This window comes from Sceloporus undulatus, chromosome 6 (assembly GCF_019175285.1).
Source record: "Sceloporus undulatus isolate JIND9_A2432 ecotype Alabama chromosome 6, SceUnd_v1.1, whole genome shotgun sequence".
Lineage (NCBI taxonomy): Eukaryota > Metazoa > Chordata > Lepidosauria > Squamata > Phrynosomatidae > Sceloporus > Sceloporus undulatus.
In genome coordinates, this window is record NC_056527.1 from 45,027,684 (window position 1) to 45,052,103 (window position 24,420).

The following is a 24,420-nucleotide window of genomic DNA, read 5'->3' on the forward strand; positions in this document are numbered from 1 at the left end:
CCACTCACAAGCACGCTTAGCATTTGAAACAGAACAGGCATTCAACTGGAGGGTTTCCCACAGGGTTGCCATAAGCCAGAAATTCTGACATACTCCAGCTCCCAGAATTCCATAGCCTTGAGTCAGAAAAGATTTAAAGCATTGCCAGCCAAACTGGGTTACTTCTCCAATGTGGATGCAGCGTGATGGGCTCCCTCCTGGGCTCCCTTTTGCCTCCCACTCAGCCCCCCCCCATGGCCCCCACAAGTCCTGCCTTCCCTCTTGTTGGGAAATGCAGGCCTGGCCAAGGGGGGAGTTGGGCACACAACAACAACAACAGAGGAGGAGGGGGAGGGGGAGAAAAAAGAAGGGAAAGGAGAAAGAAGAAAAGGAGAAGAAAGAAGAAGAATAGGAAAAAAGATAAAAAGAAGAGGAGGAGGAATGGGAAGAAAAGGAAGAGGAGGAGGAGGAGGGGAAAGAGGAAGAGAAAGAGGGGAAGAAAAATAGGAGGAAGAGGAGGGGGAAGAGAAAGAGGGGAGGAAAAAGAATAAGCGGAGGAGGAGGAGGGAAAGAGGAAGAGAAACGGGGGAAAAGAGGAAACAGCTTGCCTGCAATTTGCAAAGCCCTCTCCAGGCTCCAGCCTTGGGCCCGCATGAGGCTCCAAAGAGAGGAAGCTCCTCCTCTTCAGGCTGGCTGGCAAATGGGGAAGACTGGAGCTGGGGCAGGCTCCTGCAGCAGGAGCAGGCTGTCCAGCCATTGGCCAGGCAGCCTGAACAGCAAGAACCTCGCGCCCCCCTTTATGGAGCCTCACGCCCCCCCTGGGGGGCGCGCCCCACTATTTGAGAAACACTGGTCTAAGGAAAGCTTATAGTTGATATAATATTGGCCCTGTACAGATGGGCCAAATTACCTGGGAGCATCCTTTTCAGACGCTCCCTAACCCTAGTACGTACTCAGTACGTCAAAATGGCAGCACCCTGTCTACATGGGCGCTGCCATTTTGACGTAACGGCTGCATCGCATCCAAACGGTGCGGCGCGGCCGTTATGTACTGGCGCCCTTTCAGCTGTGCTGAAAGGAGCTCCAAAATGGAGCTCCTTTCGCCGCACGTATTGCTGGCACAGCCTTTACACAGCCGCGCCAGTGATACTGAAGAGAAATGGGCTGAGTGGCCCCTTTCTCTCTCTCCCCACCGCTGTCGGGATGTCCTTGGGGCATGAAGCATTTTGCCGCTTCCCTGAGGCCTGGAAAAGCAGCGAATCAGGACCTCCGGGGCTGTTGCTGTGGCAGCTCAATCCGTCGATCTGCACCCGCTCCAAAGGGGTGGTCTGTATCCTGCCATTAACTACAAAACCTTGTTCATCTACCAACACCACCCACAGAATATGTTACGTTTGAAATCTGGTTTCATTGTGTTCTTGTTACAAAAGAAAAACTCATTACAGTAGACTGTTTTTGTAACCACTTCCAAGCTGTGTCCCACACACATTAATGACCTTATTTCCAGAGCAAGTAAAGGAAGCAAGATAAACACAAGGAAGCAAAATACACTGCCTTCCAGAAGGAGTCCTTGGTTTAAAGGTGTGTGTTTGCTTAAACTATTTCTGAATTTTGCTTCTACTAAATGAGGACTTGAGGAGGTTTGTGGAGTGAGCCACTCATTTAAAGTGAACCAACACAACATAGGACTTGTTGGTCAACATAAAGAACTTTTGTTCAGGAATTAATTTTTCAGCTATGAATAGAGATGGATGCATTATATCTATTTTTTTTTTAATTTCAGTTCATGAGTAGTATAAGGGACCTCTCTGATTGTTACTGAAGATGAATGAGGCCTATCCAGCTGAGTATTTGTTGGATTGTGCCTTTGGGTGTCAGTGGTCATCAGCATATCACACAGCCCTTTCTATGCAGTGTATTTGTTTTGTGAGTGCTTCTTATTTTTACACTTCCCTAATAAGAAAAAGAGCTGAAAATCAGGAATCACAGGATGCTGCACTGAGCTATTCCTTTCTTAATTCTTCAAAATATCACATTTCAGTGAGATATTTGAACACCTGTAAATGAACTGGATCTAGATTAAATTGCTCATAACTGAGATAAAAAATGTACTGCAGAAATAATCCAGGGTGAGACCGCTTTAACTGCCCTGGCTCAGTGCTGAGGAATTCTGAGAACTGTAGTTTATTGTGCTTCAGTGACAGAGAAGGTCCCTATCACTGGGCCAGGGCAGATAAAGCTGTCTCAAACTGGATTATTTCTGCAGTGTGATTTGGACCTATATTGCTAACCACTAACTTTTCACACTGTTTTCAGTGAGACCTACCTAAATGATATTCATTTAGGTTGGATTGGATTATTGAGGGATGTCTCTTTCAATGCCATGTGCTCACACTTGATTTAAGGTGTGATTACAGTGTTTTGATAGGGGGACCCTGTACACTACAGATCATAGTTTATTAAACATCAGTATAATAAAATGAAATCCAGCTTAATATCGAGAACTGAAGAACTGTGATATTTAGTCTCATGTTTAAAAAAGGACAAGCCTAATTTCTAATATGATAAGTAGCTTTTGAATTAAGTGTTCCGCTTCTTCTGCTAGGAAGAAATAAGAGTGTGCAAGTGGGATGTTGTAGATTACATCAATTGTGAACCTTTAGAATGCTGCTGCTGACATTTGTAATGCTGAAACAAAGATGATTTATTTACAAAAGTGAAATGAATATGTAAAAAAATTGCTTTATTTGTGTGTTGAAATTTTCCAGATTTCCACTTGTATAGTATTCACTTTAAACTTTTTAAGTGGTTTAAACTTTTCAGCCACTTTTGATTGTAAAGAGGAACAATTTAGCAGTTTTTCCATCCCTCTAGGCAAGGAAAATCCTTGTGTCTGTCAATGTGGGACTGTCAGTATAATTTAATTATTTATAGACATCTGGACCAGCAGTCAGCTAGCTGTTAACAAATCATGGGTGCACATTGTACTTCCCACTTGAGACTGTAAAAAGGAAGAGACAGCCAGCAGCAGGCTATGATGGCCTTTCATTTGCTATTGATGACTGTAAGAAATGGATTTAATCAGCAATTTGCCTATGTTTTCTCTTTGCCTGTTTTCTGTCCCCCCCCCCCCCCCTTGCCACACGTTTGTATCCAATGTCAAGTGAAGCAGTCTCATTTTAGGGAGAAATTACAGATTTAAATAGTGGTTTGCGCTGCAGTGTAGGCAACGTCTTATTCTTGTTTAGTGGCATAGCATGACAGTTTAACAAAGGAGTAACTGCAATATATAATGAGATTAATTTAACTTTTGACACACAGAGAGAGTGCTGTATGTTAATTTGTTCACCAGAAGCACTGCTGATGGATTATATAGGATCCAACCATCTGCACAATCCTGACAGAATAAACTCTGTTAGCAGAACCAGCAGGGATGTGTCTTCCCCCACATTTCCCCTTTGCACCATCAGTATATGTTTTGGAGCACTTGGAAACCTTCTGAAGTAAAATTTTCAGTGGTATGAATGAACAGAAAGAGAAACCCTTGATGAAGTTATTGGGAGGGGGCTGCTCGAAAGGAGGAAGATGACCCTTTTTAATTGCTTCAAATATGCTTCTTTTCTGGCTGTACACCATTGGATCCTGTGCACTATGTGTCTGAATTTTCAAAAGTGAGTCAGACAGTGATATAATAAATATCCATACATTAGTGTAGCATGTAGAATAGTAAGAAATGTGCAGAAAAATTTCATACACAGCAAGAAATTAGAAATGCAGCACCAGATCACCTGAAGAAAAGAGAACTGATTGATCCAGTGAGTGGTGAAACTAGTTCTGTGATCCCATGGGCAATGTGGATTTGTTTTTCTTCAACTGGAACATACTCCATGATACATGGCAGGCTGCTTGAAGTGTGTGTGTGTGTATGTGTGTGTGAGAGAGAATATTTTCTCTCATTTTCTAGAAGAAATCATTTTCCCACTGGCAAAATATTGTTGTTTGTACTCTTAGAATATGTGCCTTAGAGAAAGATACCCATGTCACTCCTGAAGTTACATGTCTGCATTCAAAGTAATAATCTAGGAAGGGTCTTAAAGTACATGAGTTAATATATCTTTCAAGCATTTTATGTCCCCAACTGTAAAATCTAAAAACAAAACAGCTCTGCATGCATTAATGATGAGACATGTATTTTCCAATACCTTTCATTTAATAAGGTCTTTCTGAGACAGTTACACTAGAAATATAATTTTGTTTGTAAAGCAATAATGATGCATTGACTGTGGAAACACTTCTACCTGGCTTGCTTTCTTTCTGATTTGCAGAGATATACATTAATAATTTAGTATAATGGATTGTACTAGCAATGTATTCCAGGAGAACAAAAGCATAATTCTTCAACGTCACGATACTAGAAGGGACTGCCATACCTTAGAAACCATTTTATTGAGACACACATTTTTAACACAACATACTATTTCATCACATAACTTTGATTTCCTATGTTCTCAAAATTCTGAAGGATTATAGATTGATTCTTTTAGTTTGAGTTTGCTATGGATTTTGCTATGTTTATTTACTTGGCCCCAAATAAATTGATGCCAAAGCAAACACATCCAGATATGTTTATTAAGAAATGTAAAAAACATTTCACTGTTATGGATAGTAGTACACTGTACAGCTGTACTTTAAACAGTAAAAATACACAAACATCTAGTTTAAAAATACTTTTTTGTGGGTTTTTTGGGCTATGTGAGTATGTTCTGGAAGTTTATTCCTGACGCATTGCCAGCACTTGTGGCTGGCATCTTCAGAGAATGCTAACATGGAAATGAGTGGCGGATATATACTGTGTGACCCTTGATTGAGAAGAAGTGATTTACATATTTGTCTGTTGTTGAATGGCAAGGCCTCAGGGTGATCCATCCTGACACTGGGTGGTTTTCATTTGCACTTGCTGATTTTTGATTTTGGTGTTTTTCAGGACAGGTAGCCAAACTTTGTTTACTTTAAGAGTTTCTTCTTTCCTGTTGAAAGTTGTCTAGGTGCTTGTAGATCATTTGGAGGTTACGTTTCCTTACCAGTTTCCCTATTCTATCAGGGACTCCTTTGATGTATGGTTAAAAAATACCTTCACTTTTGAGTGTTTTTTTTTTTGCCTTCACTTCTGTGGGTTTTCTGGGTCTGGCAGCACTTCTGATGTCTGAGCATTCATCTGACAATTTTTTCTGGAAGACATCATAGCCCTGTTCGAACATTGCTTCACCACATGCTACTTCCAGTGAAAGAATGGATTCTATGAGCAGAGGATGGGGTAGCCATGGGAAGTCCTCTGAGCCTTGTGATAGCAAACTTGTGCATGGAACACTTTGAAAAGAAAGTCCTGGAAACAGCACTAAAAAAGTCCACAACATGGTTCCGATAAGTGGATGATGCTTTCACCATTTAGAGCCACAGAGAAGAAGATTTGACCATGTTTCTTAACCATCTGAATAACATCCATCTGAACATCTAATTCACGATGGAAGAAGAAAAGGGAGGAACATTGCCATTCTTGGATGTCCTGGTCATCTGCAAACTGAACCAACGTTAGGACCACATAGTATACAGAAAACCTACACATAGAGACATCTACACAAGAACTCCAGCCATCAACCAGGACAAAAAAGAAGCACAATAAAAACACTGGTAGACTGGACAAAAAGGATCTGTGAATCCCACTTCCTGGAGGATGAATTGAAGCACCTAGACTGGGATGTACAAGCAAACGCTACTCCAGCTCATACATCAGAAGGACTGCCAGACCCAGAAAAAACCCATAGGAGTGAAGACAAACAACCACCCAAAAGGAAGATATTTTTAACAATACATCAAAGGAGTCACAAACAGAATAGGGAGACTGGTGAGGAAACACAACCTCCAAATGATCTACAAACCAACCAAGAAAATCCAGCAAATGCTATGCTCAACGAAGGACAGGAGAGGCTTTGAAGGTTTATTCTTTCCTGTTGAAGTTGTCTAGGTCTTTGTGGATATCAGTGGCTTCTCTGTGCATTCTGACCTGATAGTTGTTGGCATGGTCCAGAATTTTAGTGTTTTCAAATAACATTTTATGCCCAGGGTGGTTTATAACGTGTTCTGCTACTGCTGATTTTTCTGGCTGACTCATTCTGCAGTGTCTCTCGTGTTCTGTGGTTTTTATTTGAACACTGTGTTTGGTGGTCCCCATGTAGACTTATCTAATGGCTGTAGGACTTTACAGCATACTGTGCAGTAAATGAAAACCACCCAGTGTCAGGTGGTTTCACAGCAGACAATGGAGCACTAATTAAAGAGAAGGCTTTCAGACTGGACTGGGAAGGGACAGAGGAGGAGCTGATAGGAGTGTTTCTTTGATGGGAAGTGAAGGCTTTCAGATTGGGACTGGGAACCTCTTTCACATACCACTCTCCTGCTTCAAGGCACGAAGAGTGTGGCATCAGGCGATGCTTGTTTGAGGACCTTTCTAAGCAGTATTAGTGTACTGACCTGTATATAAGTCGACCAAGATTTTAGGGCCAATTTTGGGGCACAAATTTCTGGACTTATAGTCAAGTATATATGGTACATCAAGTTAAGAAGAAAGTATGCTAATAACCTATTTGATACAAGTTTTTGAAAAGCATATATTTGTATGGTTATGTGGCACTTATCCTGTGAAATTTCCTTCTACTTCTAGGATGGCACAAAGCAAAAAAGAGAACGGAAAAAGACAGTGTCATTCAGCAGCATGCCTACTGAGAAGAAGATCAGTAGTGCCAGTGACTGTATTAATGCCATGGTTGAAGGCTCAGAACTCAGAAAAGTTCGATCCAACTCTAGAATATATCATCGATACTTCCTTTTAGATGCAGATATGCAATCTCTGCGTTGGGAACCTTCAAAGAAGGATTCAGAAAAGGCAAAGATTGATGTTAAATCCATCAAAGAAGTGAGAACAGGAAAAAATACTGACATTTTTCGTAGTAATGGAATTTCTGACCAGATTTCAGAAGACTGTGCATTTTCTATTATTTATGGAGATAATTATGAATCTTTAGATCTTGTTGCAAATTCTGCTGATATTGCAAATATTTGGGTAACTGGGCTAAGATACCTGATATCTTATGGAAAACATACACTAGATATGCTAGAAAGTAGTCAAGATAAAATGCGGACTTCATGGGTTTCACAAATGTTTAATGAAACAGATGTAGATAATTTGGGGCGTATATCCTTATGCAGAGCTGTACAGTTTATAAAAAACTTGAATCCTGGTTTAAAAACAAGTAAAATTGAGCTGAAATTCAAAGAGCTACACAGATCAAAAGACAAAACTGGTACAGAAATCACAAAAGAAGAGTTCATTGAAGTTTTTCATGAGCTTTGCACTCGTCCTGAGATTTACTTTTTGTTAGTTCAGTTTTCTAGCAATAAAGAATTCCTTGATAGTAAGGACCTTATGATGTTTTTAGAAGCAGAACAGGGTATGGCACATGTCAATGAAGAAATAAGCCTTGATATTATTTGTAAATATGAGCCATCTAAAGAAGGTCAGGAAAAGGGCTGGCTTTCCATAGATGGATTCACAAATTATCTTACTTCCCCAGAATGTCATATATTTGACCCAGAGCATAAAAAGATATGCCAGGACATGAACCAACCATTATCTCATTATTTCATAAACTCATCTCATAACACATACTTGATTGAGGACCAGTTCAGAGGTCCTTCTGACATCACAGGATATATTCGTGCTCTGAAAATGGGATGTCGCAGTGTTGAGCTGGATGTGTGGGATGGTCCTGACAACGAACCTGTAATTTACACAGGGCACACAATGACCTCACAGATAGTCTTCCGCAGTGTGATTGACATTATTAACAAATATGCATTTTTTGCTTCGGACTACCCTCTCATTTTGTGCTTAGAAAACCATTGTTCTCTCAAACAACAAAAGGTGATGGTTCAGCATATGAAGAAAATATTGGGAGACAAGATGCACACACAGTCTCCGAACACAGAGGAGTCTTACCTGCCTTCTCCTGATTCCCTAAAATGGAAAATACTAATTAAAGGCAAGAAACTATCTCCTAATTGCTCTGGGCTAGAGGGAGATGTTACAGATGAAGATGAAGGAGCAGAAATGTCACAGAGAATGGGAAAGGAGGGGGTGGATCAGCAGAACATTGTCACAGTGAAACGATTTCAGCTCTGTAAGGAGCTTTCAGAACTGGTAAGCATCTGCAAATCAGTCCAGTTCAAAGATTTTCAGGTTTCATTTCAGCTTCAGAAATACTGGGAAGTTTGTTCCTTTAATGAAGTGCTTGCTAACAGATATGCCAATGAAAATCCTGGTGACTTTGTGAATTACAACAAACGCTTCCTGGCCAGGGTTTTCCCTAGCCCTATGAGGATTGATTCTAGTAATATGAATCCACAGGATTTCTGGAAATGTGGCTGCCAGATAGTGGCAATGAACTTTCAGACGCCTGGGCTGATGATGGACCTCAACATTGGTTGGTTTCGACAAAATGGCAATTGTGGCTATGTACTACGGCCTGCTATAATGCGAGAAGAAGTATCTTTTTTTAGTGCAAATACAAAGGACACTGTGCCTGGAGTTTCACCACAGCTTCTTCATGTTAAGATTATTAGTGGACAGAATTTCCCCAAACCCAAAGGGTCAGGTGCCAAAGGTGATATTGTAGATCCTTATGTCTATGTAGAAATCCATGGAATCCCAGCAGACTGTGCAGAGCAAAGGACAAAAACTGTGCATCAAAATGGGGACAATCCAATTTTTGATGAGAGTTTTGAATTTCAGATTAATCTCCCTGAACTTGCTATGGTACGTTTTGTAGTGCTAGATGATGATTACATTGGGGATGAATTTATTGGACAGTACACAATTCCCTTTGAATGTTTACAGACAGGTTATCGGCATGTTCCGCTTCAATCTTTAGTAGGAGAAGCTTTAGCACATACTTTCTTGTTTGTTCATGTGGCCATTACTAATCGAAGAGGTGGTGGGAAGCCTCATAAACGAGGCCTTTCTGTCAGGAAAAGCAAGAAATCCAGAGAATATGCCTGTATGAGGACGTTATGGATTAAAACCATTGATGAAGTGTTCAAGAATGCTCTCCAGCCCATACGGGATGCCACAGACTTGAGGGAAAACATGCAGGTACCAACTTTTATTCTTGTTACATCAGTAATACAGTGGCAGATGTGTATGTTTTTATGAGAGATCATGTGACTATTGCTGTTTTTAATTGATTAGGTGTTTTTCAAAAAGGACTCAAATAATCTCACAATATTTAAATGTTAAAAAACAAATGTCAGTAATATAACCTTCCCCCAAGAATTAATCACAGAATGGACTCAATTCAGCTTCCCCTTAGCATAGTATAAATATTTGCATGCAGACCTTATGCTGTGCTGACCCATATACCACACCCCTGATTTACTTTAAAGTTTTGAAGCTGCCTCACACAGGCTTTTTGTGCATCAACATAAAGAGGCAGGATTGGAGAAGGTCTGACTACCCTCTCTCCCAGACATACAGTGATGACGTTAGCACTGAGGTCTGGAAATCTGGGCCTTCCAGAGGTCTCCGCTCTTCTGTAATCATTGTGAATCTGGCTGCGGTGGGGGTTGCAAGATGCTTCTTTGATCTTGCCTGATCACTTTGACACATGGAATGCGTATATGAGGTGGTGTCAAGTCTTTAAAGTTGACAGTGGATCTTTGGTCTCTGCATAGAGAGGATGGGAATACCAACCCCTGCAGCACCTGAAAAAACACATCTTCATAAAAATACAGTGCTTCATAAATAAAGGTTAATAATAATAATAATAATAATAATCTGTATATGTGATATGTATAGTGGGCCCTTATGTGGAGGATCCGTTCTAGATCCCCCCTCCATATAAGGAAAATCACTTGTATGTTCGCGCCTCATTTCAAACAATGGGGTGCATGCTTGCGGTGCAGCCCAGCGCACACTCCATTTGGTTGATTGCCATGTGGCTTCAGTGTATGTGTAAAGCTGCATATGATGCACCCGTGTACAGCGCAGGTGCACTGTATACATGTGGATGCCCCTGTCTGAATTCCAGCCAATATCTGTTTAGATGGGAGTGTGAATCATGCAACCTGTGGACTACATGCAGCTGCTAAGGCTGTCTATAAGGCTACTGAGTCCCTCTATATGCATCTCATGACAAAAAGTGGAAAATCACACATCTGGAGGTCATTAGGGGTCAGAAGAGTTTTAAAACTTGAGAATTGGGAGGACAGTGACAAACCACCTCTGAGTATTCCTTGCCTGACAGAACCCTATGGTTTTATGAGGGTGCAAAAAGCAGAGAAGTGAACTGAAGGAATATACTTTATATTCTGCTGAGAACCCTTAGTCCAGATGAATCACAGGGATTTTGGTTCTTTAATCAAGGGTGTGTATCATGTGGGCAATCGCATAATGCTAGCTACAGCTGTTGAGCTTTTAGTCCTGCAACCTCTGGAGGGCTGCATGATCCCTACCCCTTGCTCAAACTATACATTTGGAATACATAACTGTAAGAACAGGAATTTAATTGCAGTTAACAATCCAGTACATAAATTTCATTTGATTTAAAGTTATCACAACCTGCCAAACAGTTAATTGTGCCAGATTCTCAAAATAAGAATTGGCTCAAGCAACTGAAATAATGGAAAGTATGGTCACATAAACTTATGCCAATCAAATGAATGGGATCAGTTTTCCCATGTTAGCCGCCTGCCCCTTCCAGTGATCTAGAGACTAAAATTAGATTTTTCTCATAAAAAGGTATTTTTAGTAGCATACCAAATGCAGTTGTCCATTTCGTTTAACACAAGCATCAGAAAATATTTTAAAGTTTTTAGTATAGTGGTAAGGCATATGTAAAGTGCATGCATCACAAATATGCTAAACCAAGTGCTAGTGTGAAAATCCTTACATTTCCATTTTGATTAACAGTAACATGGGGCTCATTCTTTAGCTAGCAATAGGGAGATGTAGACATTTGTGGCCTGAACTACTCTGGATTATTCAAACTATCTTGCTTTGATTATTCTGTCAGTTAAAATACTTGGAAGAACTGCTATACGAGTGGGGTTTGTAATATTGTGGATAATAATTCTTTATTACATATGTTGTACAATTTCACATTTTGTAGTTCCCAGTCAAAGACTGTGATAGGCATTTGAAAAATATATATTCAGTTATTCTTAAAAAAACCACTGGCATGCTACTTATGCCTGATTTATTTAGTTAGTAAAGGGGGTGAATCAGAGGGTGAAGTAGACTGAAAGAGAGTGAATAACCTTGGGCAAGATCAAGAACTCTTGTCTCATATCTTTTTCATCCCAGAATAAGTGATAATGGACATGATACAGTTTTTTTTAAAAAAGTCTTTGAAGGGGGAAGTGAATGACCCATGCATTTAACCCTCAAGAGATAAAAGGTTGCATGACAGTCTTAAAGACTGACTCTCATCTAGAGAGAAGGATCATACTGTTATGACAGTATGATTAACTTGGACAGTCTTCTCTTGGCCTAGAAGGCCATTCTTATCAATTGCCACCGAGCAGTGAAATTGATTGCTTTTAGCAGCATTTTAAAAGTCTTTGTATATTTGAATATTCTTGATAAATAGAGCAAATACCTATGACACCTTGCTTGCTTTGGAAGACTGCCATGTTTTGAGGGCATAGCTTTATGTAACTAATTGGCTACCTGTTGTAACTGCTATGTACCATGAATTTGAAGTATATTATACTGAATAAAGTTGAGTCTCATATTATGCATCTATGAAATATAACTTTATTCTTTCTTATTAACAGAACGCAGTAGGTATGTTTAAAGAGCTGTGCGGCCTTTCTCCTGTAGCAAATCTCATGCAGTGCATTCTGGCAGTATCTACGCGCTTGGTGAGATCTGATAACACACCCTTGGTGGTGATGAATCTTAATGATCAATATCCTGCTATGGAACTGCAAGGGATTGTTCCAGAGGTTTTGAAAAAAATTGTAACAGCATATGAAATGGTGAGTAATCCTTCATGTCTTTCTCAGCTTGAAAAACGTATTTCTAACAATACCTTCTTTTTCAAAGTCTAATCACCAGCATCTTTCCCCATCACCCAGTGATGCCTGGAAGATTAATCCTGTTAAACAAAGCATATAACAAGTACTTTTGGATTAACATAAGAGCCGTTACTTAGGGAAATCAATAACTGTCATTAAAAAGAACCATTTGTTCAGTGTGTATTTATGTATTTTCTACCTGCACATGTGTTGCTGCTGCTTTTTACAAAACAAATTTTTACAAAACAAATTACTAATCCTTTGCTCTGTATTTTAGATGATGTAAAAATAGAATATTACATTGGTTTAGGGTTTAGGTTTATGAAATGTAAATCACTTTACAATCTGTTTTGAAACCTAGAATCAATCATATTCACATCTAGTAACTGTTTTTCCCCCCAAAAAACTTTATGTGTTTTGGGAAACACTGTTTAATTGTACACACACACACACACACACACACACACACACACACCCCAGCATATTAATATAAATATTCCATGTGGTAGAAATAAGTTCCTTATAATAAGCAGCTTTTATTTTATGGAAAAGATGAGAGGGGGGGAAAGTTGATGTTTATCCAACCAAAATAAAACATTTTCTATTATGTGTTCCCAAATATGGCTCCTTCTTAGGGAACTTAACACAAACCACTGTTCGTATTATAAAAGTGAGCTTAAAACACCTATTTCAATTTCACACCAAAATAGTTGTGGAGGAACAGCATGAGGCATCAAACAGCCATGCAAATCCTCCCAGGTACTGACTCCTTGTGCATATGCAACCTTCATAGTCAAGCAGGTCACCATGGCAGTGTTCCTTCCTGCTTTTACAGTGGGAACTAAGTAGCTTTGTAAGTGTATGTTTGTCTGCTTCCAGACAAGATAGGACAGCACATCTATGTGTCTGGAAATTCTGTGGCCTGTATCCAACAGTGTTACTGCATTATTTGAACAGTGGCACGTTTTCAAAAGTAGTGCAAGCCTGGCATCCAACTCAATTTTTGGTGCACAAGCAGTTGAGCAGCGGTTCAACCTTGTGCAACTATGCTAGTGAGGATTTTCACTACATTTAAGAGCTAGCATGGTGTAGTGGTTTGAGCACTGGGGTATGACCCTGAAGACCAGGGGTCTGTTTCCTGCTCAATCACCAAAACCTTGGGCAAATCACATACGCTCTGCCCCAGAAATCCCTGTAGCCTGAGGGTCACTTGTGTTCTAATGTGCCACAGTTGTTGCTGCATAATAGGAAGAAAGCATGGACATTTTCTTCTGGAATGTTTTAAAAACAAGCCTTGGTTACTATGGTAAGTGCATGGGCTATCTCTGGTTTATATTGCTGTTTGTTCAGAGTGTTCCTCGTGGTTAGCGTGAATGTTTCCAAAAGTACAGTGGTTCCAGGGTCAGTCCATCTCACTAATTTAATACTTAACATTTCTTTGTTAGAAATACCTCTCTCGTAATAAAACTGAAATAAACATTTACAGTTGTAGCTAGAGGGATGAACAGACTCCCACTCTTCGCTAGAAGTTTTGCACAGTAAGTAGCTATAGATCTCAGTAAATGTACTCACTGAGTTATGAAAGTTTGTAGACTTTCCACAAAAACATGTGCACAAGGCAACCCACATATTAGATTAATTTTAAAAAGACAAAATACTACAGGGGATTAAATGAAAACGTGTGCTATATTGTAGGAAAAGTAGGTAATTAATAAAGAACCAGTGTCAAGTGAGTAAGTAATTTTCAGTTAATTAAAATGTCCCTGGACAACAGTTGGATTAGAACTATAACTATGAGCTACAACAGAATTTATTCTATAAATTTAGTATATATTATTGTATGCAAGCTGTTAGAATTGTATTTGTACATTTAGAGATGTACTTGTGTATTTGGTTCTATGGGCCTAAATACCCTAAATGCACCAGGCCCCATGTTATCTTGGAAACTAAGAAGGGTATGCCCTGGTTAGTACTTGGAGGGGAGACCACCGTCAGATGCCAGGTGCTGTAGGCTATATTTTAGTGAAAGGGACTGGCAAAACCACCTTGTGAATTTCCCTTACCTAAAAAAAACAACCACCCAATGAAATGCATGAAGTTGCTATAATTTGACAGGCAACTTGAAGGCACATACACACACACAGTTGGTTCCACGCTCGTGGATAGCTTGGGAATGACTCCAAATTGGAGTTAGTTGCATTTTCATTCAGATCTAGTAATAATTAGGAGAGGATGAATCATAGAATAGACAGTCCTATCCATACTACTGAACAGAATGCAAAGTAGAGCTTTAGAGAGCACTAATTGTGCTTTCTTGTCTGACATTCTTTAAATAAGGATGGTGTACTATCCCTTTCAAAAGTAACACTTAAATTATAGTTATCTAATCTGAACTGAAAGTATATGGTCAAGTCAGGGGAATGAAATGTACATACTGTTGAATCATCTAATGGAATTTACATACATGTTGATTTACCAAATTCAGTTGGTCTACTCCAGTTGGAACTAATAATTGCATTTATGCCCAGATGATTGTAACCCAACTAGACCTGAGAACCTGTTTCCATTCCAAACCCAGATCAAGTATATATTAACTTGGTGCTTGGTTTCTGTGTTTAGGTTTAGTGTATTAAGGTTTAGTGTTGTGCAATAATGGTTATTCCCTCACACCATGAATTCGTTGTTGTGGTCAAGTCTTTTCCAATTTATGTTGACCATAAGGTCTTGGGTATCTTGGGGTTTTCTTGGCAAGATGTTCAGATAGAGTTTGCCTTTGCCTTCCTCTGAGGTTGAGAGAGTGTGACTTACCAAGGTCATCCAATGGATTTCCATGGCTGAGTGGGAATTTTAATCCTGGTCTCACAGAAGCATGGTCCAGCACTCAAACCACTACACATCTCTCTTGGTTTCTCGCCACTAACAGGAATCTGTATTCATTTGAAAATCTATTAAGAAAATTCTGATGTAAGGAAATCTGAACCTTTCAAGATTAAAATATTTTATGAAATATCCAAAGAGATTCTAATTTTGTATAGGACTCAATATCTTTTTTGTTATCTTCATCTTTTCTGGTATTTGCTTCTAAAACTGCACAGCAACTTTCTGTTTGACAATGGGAATTTTTCAGCCAAAATGAAAACAAAATTCTCTTTGTGACCTCAGTTCACTGCAGCCATTCAGCATCTCAAAGGAACCTAAAGGCTATGAAAGCTAAGAAGTCCTTTTGAGTGTGCCACACCCATCTTTCTCTGTGAAAGAAACACTTTTTGTAATTTGTCTGGTAGAATGCAATGAAATGGAAAGGGCAGGAGAGGACGCTAAAAATACACCTAGTTGCTCTTGCCATCCATGTATTCGGTTTCATTTAAAGTAATGAAATTAGGAAACGTGTACTTTAGAAAGAGGTCAAGCATTTCTTCTGTAGGCTTTCTCTACTCACTTTATGCCTCAATAGCTCCAAGGAGACCATATAATATTCAAAGTATTGAAATCAGTTCTGAGATTGTGGCTTACAAACATGACTATCTGTTACCTTTTTTTGCAGTGGGATGGTACACATTTCTAAACAAATGTCAGACAAATTCAGTCTCTTAAACCTTGAGTAACCAGTGGTATATGGGTGACAAGTACATAAATAATACCCAGAAGCTTTGTTTTCTTACAATGGCAATTTTGGACAGCACTTAAAACAGTAGAAAGATCAATTACACTTCATTATAAATTGACTTTGACTGTTTGGGTTTAACCACAGCTGGTCTGTAATGAGGTTGCTATTGATTGCTGTCTTGTTTGCACATTCTTTTTCTCTATGGGCTGTCACTGAGGTTGAAACAAAAACGCCTCTCTTAACTGAAGGGTTATACTTTACCAAGCCATGATATTTCTTGATGCAGTTGTAATCTATTTGAATCAAATGAATCATTGGGAGAAAATTATGAAAGACAGATATTAATTTTATTTAATACATTTTAGTTTTTTACCAACATATTGTAGAGACTACAAAATATAATATACTTAACATGGTAAGAAGTGTAATTATCATTAGGTATTGTTTCAAGGAAATGAACTGAGGTAGATATATTACCTGCCATTTTCATGTGACAGATTAAAAATGTACTGGAAGATAATTTGGGTGTACCTACCCAAGTTTGAGATTAGGCTAATTTGGTATGCTGAAACAAGGATTGAAAAAGCAATATACAGTTTTGACCTAGGAATATCATTATTGGTTTGGAACACTCACCTCATCTTGACCTATATGTATGTATGTACTGCTTATGACAGACCAGTTCAAATCAATCCCTTTTGCTTCTCATGTGAGACCTTAGTTTCTGCCCCAAGAAACAGCTATCTGTTGCAGGGAATTTTCCTTTCTCTGTCCATAGTTATTTAAGTTATTCTCTGTATTCTGTATCTACATTCTTTATCTATTGTTACTGAATTTTTAATTACCTTTTTTTATTGGGCCACCATCATTCCCTGACTTTGGTTCCCTCAAAGGATCTGTTTTTGATGCTGAGTTTGAGAGTGTTCCCTATTCCAATTACTTTGTTCTCTCTATTCTGGCTGAAGAATTTTCTTAGGATTTCGTAAAAGAAGAAGCAAACATTCTTTTGCCATTAGAATGAAAGGACTGAGTTATAGGGTGATAAAAACAGGCCGGATAATGAATGAGTTACTGCAAGAATTACCACAAAAAGTGTTAACAACTGTTCCTGACAGTACTAAGTGTCAATATAGCTCCCTTTCTCCTGTCAAATTCAACTAGTTAACCCGACCTACTTTGCTAATACAGTGCATACCAAGTAGTATATTGGGTAAAAAAAAATTCCCTCATATGTTGGATTTGCTAAACTCAAAAGGCAAGTAACATCTCTTGTGGTTTTCTGCTCAGATACTTAAGAGTGAGCCCACTGAATGCATCAATGCCAGAGATTTTTCATGCTGCTTAACAAAATATACATTTCCTAAAGGAAATTGACATGTAGAAGGGGTTAGTAGTGGTGCACATACCTTACATGCAAAAGGATGCCCGTCTGAAATCTTACACAGAGAACTCTCCCACCAGGTACTGAACTGGAGTGATCTAACATAGCACAGAACAAGCTAAATATTGCCTGATAAAGTCCATTGCAATCTTGAACTGCAATCCTGACCATCACAACACCACCAATTAACATTACATTGTGTGAGATTGCATCTAGCTTCCCATTTGAGAGAAGATGAAAGGAAAATAGTTGTGGTTCTGCCTTCTTCACTTGTTAACATTGCACTGTTTACTGAACAGTGGATCTAGCATTTCCTTTGCCTTCCTCTTTGACTGTTCCTCTCTGAGAATGTTCCCCTATTTGCTGGTCTTTAGCATCTCTTACCAACCTCAGCTTTTTCTAATATTTAGCCTTCCTGGCACTGTCCCTACCAGTCTGGGCAACTTATCCCCCCCTCCCTTACATGTGTAGCCACATTGTTGTTTTTAATTGGTTTGTTTCTAGGAGTTCTTCCATATATGTGATTCATTTGACTTTGGATTAACATTCCCAAAAAGTTATTACCTGTAACATTGGATGTGACAGAGTTGAAAAATATCTATGATAGGAGAGAATGCAACTGAAGACTGGAATGAATCTAAGCCAAATAAACATCAGTGGGTATAAGGAAAAATAGCAATTTGAATGTGCTCCAAGAACCTTGAAAGTGAGATAGGGAAGGAATGATGAATCTCCAAGCAGAAAGACTATGGGAGATTACTTCAGGCAGTTGGAGTTTATATTTTAGAGAATGTGGTTATCAAACTATAGGTGATTTAAAATGGCAAATACTGAGGCTGCCAGTTTATTTCTGTCTTGAGGACTATGGTTCTGGATCTTTACAAAATTAGCTCACACAAAAAAAATTGCCTTAACTGTTGCAACCACTCTATGGCCATGACATGGCCCATTGTCACCTCTTTGTAATTTGTTGGGTAATGGACCAATAGATCTTTGGCCTTATTTGACTCTAATAATGGCTGCTGTTGTGGAACAAAGAATTTAAAATAAAGTCTGGTAAGAGAAGATAGCTGAATTTGGATAGGTTCCAACATTTTAATTTATCAGCAGAGGTTTGAACAGAGATAATGGTTTCTTAGCACTGTACACATACCAAAATGCTGGTTTTAATTTAAGTTGAGTGTGGGCAAATACCATTCTCCAAGAGAAGCTTCTGTAGTTTTGGCTATTTTTTCTTTCTGTATCCACTATATACACCTCTGAGTATTTCTTACCTAAGAAAACACTATGAAATTCCTGGGGTCACCATATGTTGATGGGCAACTTGAAGGCATGTATGTGCGTGCGTGCGCACACACAGTATGTGTGTTAATATAGTACTTGCCATCCCATCACTGTGTTGGTATAGTTTACATTTTTTAACATCACACTGTTGTCCACACTCCGATATTTGTATAAATACTTATCTACTGAGGTTGCACTCCAGCATCTGAAGAAATAGGTTGTAGTCCACAAGAGCTTATGGTGAAATAAAATGACCAGACTTTAAAGAGCCACAAAGCTCCTTCTTTTAAATTGCTTTCTGGGGGGTGGGGGTGGTAAGGATTTCAAAGAAGAATGCAGAGAGTAAAACAAATTGAGTAACAAAAAAGTTCAAAAACATAGATGGCTTGAGATTTGGGGGAATGTGGTGAAAATTCTGGACAAAGCTACTTGGAGAAAATTAATGTGCTATGGGGTCAAGGAAAAACAAGGACAATTGCAGGAAGAAAGAAAGCCATGGAGAAGAATTTCTATTCTGAATATAGGTATAGATGGGGTGGAATATTGGAAAGAAAGGAGGAAAATTGGCTCATCTTATGAACCAGTTAAAAGAGACAAATGAGAACTGGTTTCCATAATACCTTATCATTTTCTACTGAATTTAGTTTGACCAATGGAGCTATTTCAGGAATAAGGAGGAAGACGGGGAAAAAAAGTGGGGATGTTGCTTTCAGTCAATGAATGTGAAAGTTCTTCATGGACTGAAATAATTCTAAAATCCAAAGATTTGAGATATTTTTATGTCTCCAAGCAAAGCTTTAGCTTCAAAATATCTCCTCACATTTGAGAGGTGAATCAAAAGGTAATATTGAGAGAGAGGGAGAGAGAAAGTTAAAAATGATCTTTCTCCTTTCTTTTTGGTGTATAAGGCTTCTTCTCCTTCACTGGCTTCTGTGTCCCTTCACAGGTCCAGGTGAGAGAAACAGGAGAATCTTTTGGTGGTTATCCTAAGCAACTGCCACTGAGGTGACATAAACCAATGACAACAATGGGACACTAGAGGTCTTGAGTCCTAGTCTTATGTGTTTGTTTTGTTGTTTAAACTAGTTGTGCTCTCTCTTTCCCTTTTTGGCAGATGATTCTCAGTATCAAGACTCTGTCAGAAACTGCAGATAATGTGTATGAAAAGATAGTCCACTGTCAAAAAGCAGGTAAGAACAAATATCTCTTTAAAAATGCAAATAGAAACTGTCACATTTTTTACTGTAATCTATGCAGTGTTTATTTTATTCTATAAAACAGATAAAATATTCTACATGAAGATTTTGTGTAATCTCCCAAATTCAAGAGATAAATTGGTTTTAAAAGATTTGAGAATTATATGATAAGACCGGTTATACAGCAAGTGTGTTATTAGGTATTACATCAAATGTCTGTATCAGCTGTCTATCTGCTCCATTCTTTTAATCTTTAATTTCAACTCAGAGTACATATCAACTTGACTTTTGGCTAAATGAAACATTTAGAGTGGAAGTATCTTGCCAAAGGTCACAAATTAGTTTAACTGGGATAAGAAACAAGGCTTTTTCAGTCTGCCAGTGCCAAACTCATGAAGTGTTAACTGAGATGAAAATCAAATAAGCAGCTTCCTCCTGCCAATGGAAAGTTTCATAATGTCTTCAATCACATACATAATATTTATAATGTATAGCATATAGACTCCTTCTCAATTATTTACATCTTTTATTTGACTCTGATATAGAGGAGCCATGCCAACACACTGTATTTTTTAAAAATTTAGGATGGATTTATGCCATTTGGACACCATGTATATGGTAGTATGCACTCTGAGCCAGGAGGTGTCACATTACAGGTTGCTTAATTTATCCTTAATTTTCCTTGTTCTATTTATAGTGCAGAAAGTAATACTTGCCTGGTAGGGATGGTGAATATTTTTAGAACCAAAGAAGTGTCCATGAAGGAATGTATAATTTGCAACTAAGTTAAAAATAAAACTTAAAGATTTAGTTTCTTGATTAAATCAGTAGATACTTTTCAAATATGTTCATTTGGTTATAACGGATAACAAATACATTTGGATCACATTTTATTGGTATATCTGGATTGATAATATCCCATAGCAAACTTTTGAGATGAACCTGAGCCTGTGTCCATCCCAGTTTATCTGTTAAGGATGCATCCATACAACCTCTTACCTGTGAGCAAGTCCCACTGCATTCAATTCAATTCAATTTTTATTCCCTACTACAAAACCATAGCAAAGAACAAGGTATTTCAATATAACACAGTATAACACAACATAAATGTCCATAGTAAGTTAAACATATCATATCCATATTTAATATATTAAATCATATAGTAGAATGGTGTGGGGAAAACCCCCTAGCAGTACACTAAATTGTTTTAGCTCTGAGTAGATATGTGTATGATTGTGGTGTAAAAATGCCAGCTAAACAAAGTATGATTATATACTTTTGAGGTGTTTTTCATTTGGATTGCTTTTTATTTAGGCCAGTGTAAATATTCTGGCATTTAACTGGAAGCACAGAGATCATGGATAGGGAAAGTGTAGCTTCAGGTCACAAATGGCCCCCAGGTACCCCTGTTTTTTTAACAGGATTTTTTTCAGTTTGGAATGACCTGTATATCAATACCTTGATTACCTCCTGCTGAAAATGACACCTTTCTTTGACCCAAAATGGCATAGTAGGCCTTAGTGCATGGCAAAATGAGCTTACATTGGAGGAAAATTGGGAAGCAAGTAACAACAACATTTAGGGGTATGGTCCTTCAAGATCCCCCGGGGAGGACAATGCAGTCTGGTAACCCCTGTTGTCCACCCTTGCTGCATCACACTACTGTGATTTATAATTTCTCAACTATGTCTCAAAAATGGCACAACTGCTTCATGTCTAGTTTAACTGCTTCCACACTCTTAAGACAATGGAGATTATCACACAGGAGGCAAGCGTCCTTCTTCTGTTGTTAAACCGTCTCATTTGTGTATTGGGGGGAAAATTGCCACACTCCCATGTGCTTATTCCGTTCTTCTCCCATCGGTAAATAGTAATGGACCCATCATTTAGTATTAACAGAAACTCATTACTGTTTGCCATTTACTGTTTACTAAATGGACCCATCATTTATTATTAACAGAAACCCATTACTGTTTACCGACGGGAGAAGAATGGGATAAGCATGTGGGAGTGTGATAATCTTTTTCCTGATCACGCAAATGACACGGTTTAATGATGGGAGAAGGACTCTTGAAAGCTCTGTGTGATAATCTCCATGGTCTATGTTTGGACCCTGGTTACTTTGTGCAAAGTCTAGCAATAAACCATATGGTAAACTGCTGGTTCTAGTAGCTGAATTGTTGAAGATAATATTTGAATCAGGTATACACCTGCTTTATTGTTTTGGCTCTGATTTAATAAGCTGTTACCATATTACATAAGGTTCAAAATGACAAATACAAATATCCAAATATTTAATAAGTAACTTGGATGTGTATAATAAATCTCTTGTGTGTACTTATCCTGTTTATTTTGTATGTCATAGTGTTGCCAAATGATTTCTGAGCTACATTTGATTAAGGGCAAGGTTTTCTTCTTTATAAAAGATTACAGTGAAACCGGATAAATAATTTCTGATCTATTATTTGAACAGCATACTTAAACTGAATTTCTAGTCCCACTAATGTATGAGAATGAAACACTAACTTCAATAAAATCAAGTTTCTTTTTCATCCTGTGTTTAGGATTAAAATTTCTCTGTGTTTATATGGGAGGGGTTGTGAGACATATTTCAGCATTTAGCTCTATTTAGGATCTCCAAGGTAACTTGCTAGAATCTGTTATGGTGAATGATCAGAATTAAAATAAGGCCTGCTGTGGCTCATGAGGGATAAAATATTTCTGTGCAGCTGTCTTCATAACCTTTACCCAATGGCTGCTAGTGAGTATCTTACCTCATGTCCTCTGTTTTACCTTACAAGCTCTATTTAACTTTGTGCATAAAAACAAGACGTTAACATTTGGACAGACCAGTGATATCATCATTGCAACCTAGGCTGATCAAACAGCTCATAAATCCAGAAACCACAACAGACCTAGTGATTATACTGTAAAGGTCATAACCTCTATCATGCTTGATAGATATGCAGGTGGCAGAAGTTGCCTTTCAACACCCTCCTGACATTGAAAAGAGTATAAATAGGTGGTGAATCTTGAGCTCAGCAAATTTTTTCCTAACTGGAAAAGTGTTTCAACCCCATGCTAAAAAAAAAATTCTGGTCTGGTAAGAAGGGGGAATGCCATAAGATTTTAGGTGTTATTGCAATAGCATTGTTAACATATTTTTATGCAACTGTGTTTGTTTGTCCCTTTCTATTATTCTATGATTCTGTTGACATACTGACTCAGCACTCTAAAGTTTACATCCCATATTATAACATATATTTTAAAAGAACAGTAAGGGACCTATGTTCTAAAGAAATCTCATAATTATTGAAAATACTTTCTGTGCGCATATATTCTGTGAGATGTTAAGTTTTTTCAGCACCAGTGTTATAAAGAGCAGAAGTGCAAGTCCCCTATATAGCTTACAGCTAGTGAATTCATCAGTGCGCTAACAAAGGCACTTTGAACCTGGACAGATTTGTCACAGGGAAATGTGTGTATCCATACATACAGAGACACAAATATGTATGTCTTGATATACACATGAGTATATAGAAAAGCTTTTTGGTGCTATGTGTTGGTGGACCACAAATAGTTAGTTTGTGAGTTCAGAATAAATGTATAACCTTACAAACTGCCAACAACTAGCAAATGTATAGTCTCTTTACTTATCCCAGAAAGAAGATCTGTCACTTTGGACATGGTCTGTTAATCTACCAAAGTCTTGGCTCAAGCAAGTAATAAGTAATTAGCCTTTATTAAAATTCTCTACAGATTTTGGAAGGAAAAGGTGCAAGATTTTGGTTTAGACATCTTCTCTTTGAAATATATATACCATATGTATACACATTTCAGACTGCAGGGGTGTTTGAAAAGCAAGATAACAGAAAATAGAGTTATATATCTATCAAAAAGGTTTTTTGTAGAACCATAACTGTACCTCATTGTTGTGAAAACTTGGATAAGAATTTTTTAGCCCTAAACTAAAGCTCTTTTCTCTCAGTACAAGATGCTGCTTGAAACTTAAACTTATGTGGCAGCTGTTGTGAGCAATATATGTTGTGTATCTGTTTGACACAAAGATTGGCCATTAGAGTATGGTTTCTTTTTGCAGTTTCATCTGTTATCATGAATCTTTGATGACATATTATGAAGAAAAAAAAACTGGTTAAATTAGCAACCTTGTCAAACGGTACTAGTATACACAGTTATCAAACTGCATAGCATAGTCACAGTATTGAGGGAATGGCAGCTGTATCAAGAGAGGCAATACTAAGGTAAATATATAAAATAAAGGGAGTTCCTACTAATTCTCTATGGTCCAAAACACACTGCAGAAATAATCTAGTTTGAGACCACGTTAACTGCCCTGGCTCAGTACTAGGAATTGTAGTTTATTGTGGCACCAGAGCTCTCTGACAAAGAAGGCTAAATGTCTCACGGAACTACAGTTCCAAGAATACCCTAGAATTGAGCCAGGACAGTTAAGAGTGGTTTGAAACTGGATTATTTCTGCAGTATGTTTTGGACCTACATTTCTCTGTCTCTCTTGATGATGATTTAGGATTCCACCCACAACAATAACTATGCAGTTGTTCGTTGGAGAAAATCCAGTCATTTTTTCTTAAGAAACCTTGAAAAAACAACAACCAAGAAATCAGATTTTTCTGATGTTTAAAGTTCATAGGAAACTTCATTTTGTTTGACATATGAAGCAGCACAAAGTTTAAAATATTAAAACATGAAGTAATTTTTTGATGCTTTAAAATTAGGCACACGGATCATTGACCAGATAAGGCCTTCTGTGTAGAGCTATTATTCTGCTTCTTTGCATAAACCAAATCTTTCTCTTTCAAACA

The 24,420-nt window shown here is 38.2% G+C and overlaps 1 protein-coding gene across 8 annotated transcripts in view; it reads left to right on the forward strand.

The window, feature by feature from the left end:
* Positions 1 to 24,420, forward strand: part of PLCL2 (phospholipase C like 2) — a 126,664-nt gene that overhangs the window by 91,192 nt on the left and 11,052 nt on the right. For all 8 annotated transcript variants that reach the window (XM_042471984.1, XM_042471988.1, XM_042471986.1 and 5 more), the window contains 3 exons: positions 6,698 to 9,184; positions 11,866 to 12,069; positions 19,495 to 19,570. In XM_042471984.1, the coding sequence (XP_042327918.1) occupies positions 6,698 to 9,184; positions 11,866 to 12,069; positions 19,495 to 19,570 (2,767 nt within the window). The remainder of the gene's footprint in view (positions 1 to 6,697; positions 9,185 to 11,865; positions 12,070 to 19,494; positions 19,571 to 24,420) is intronic.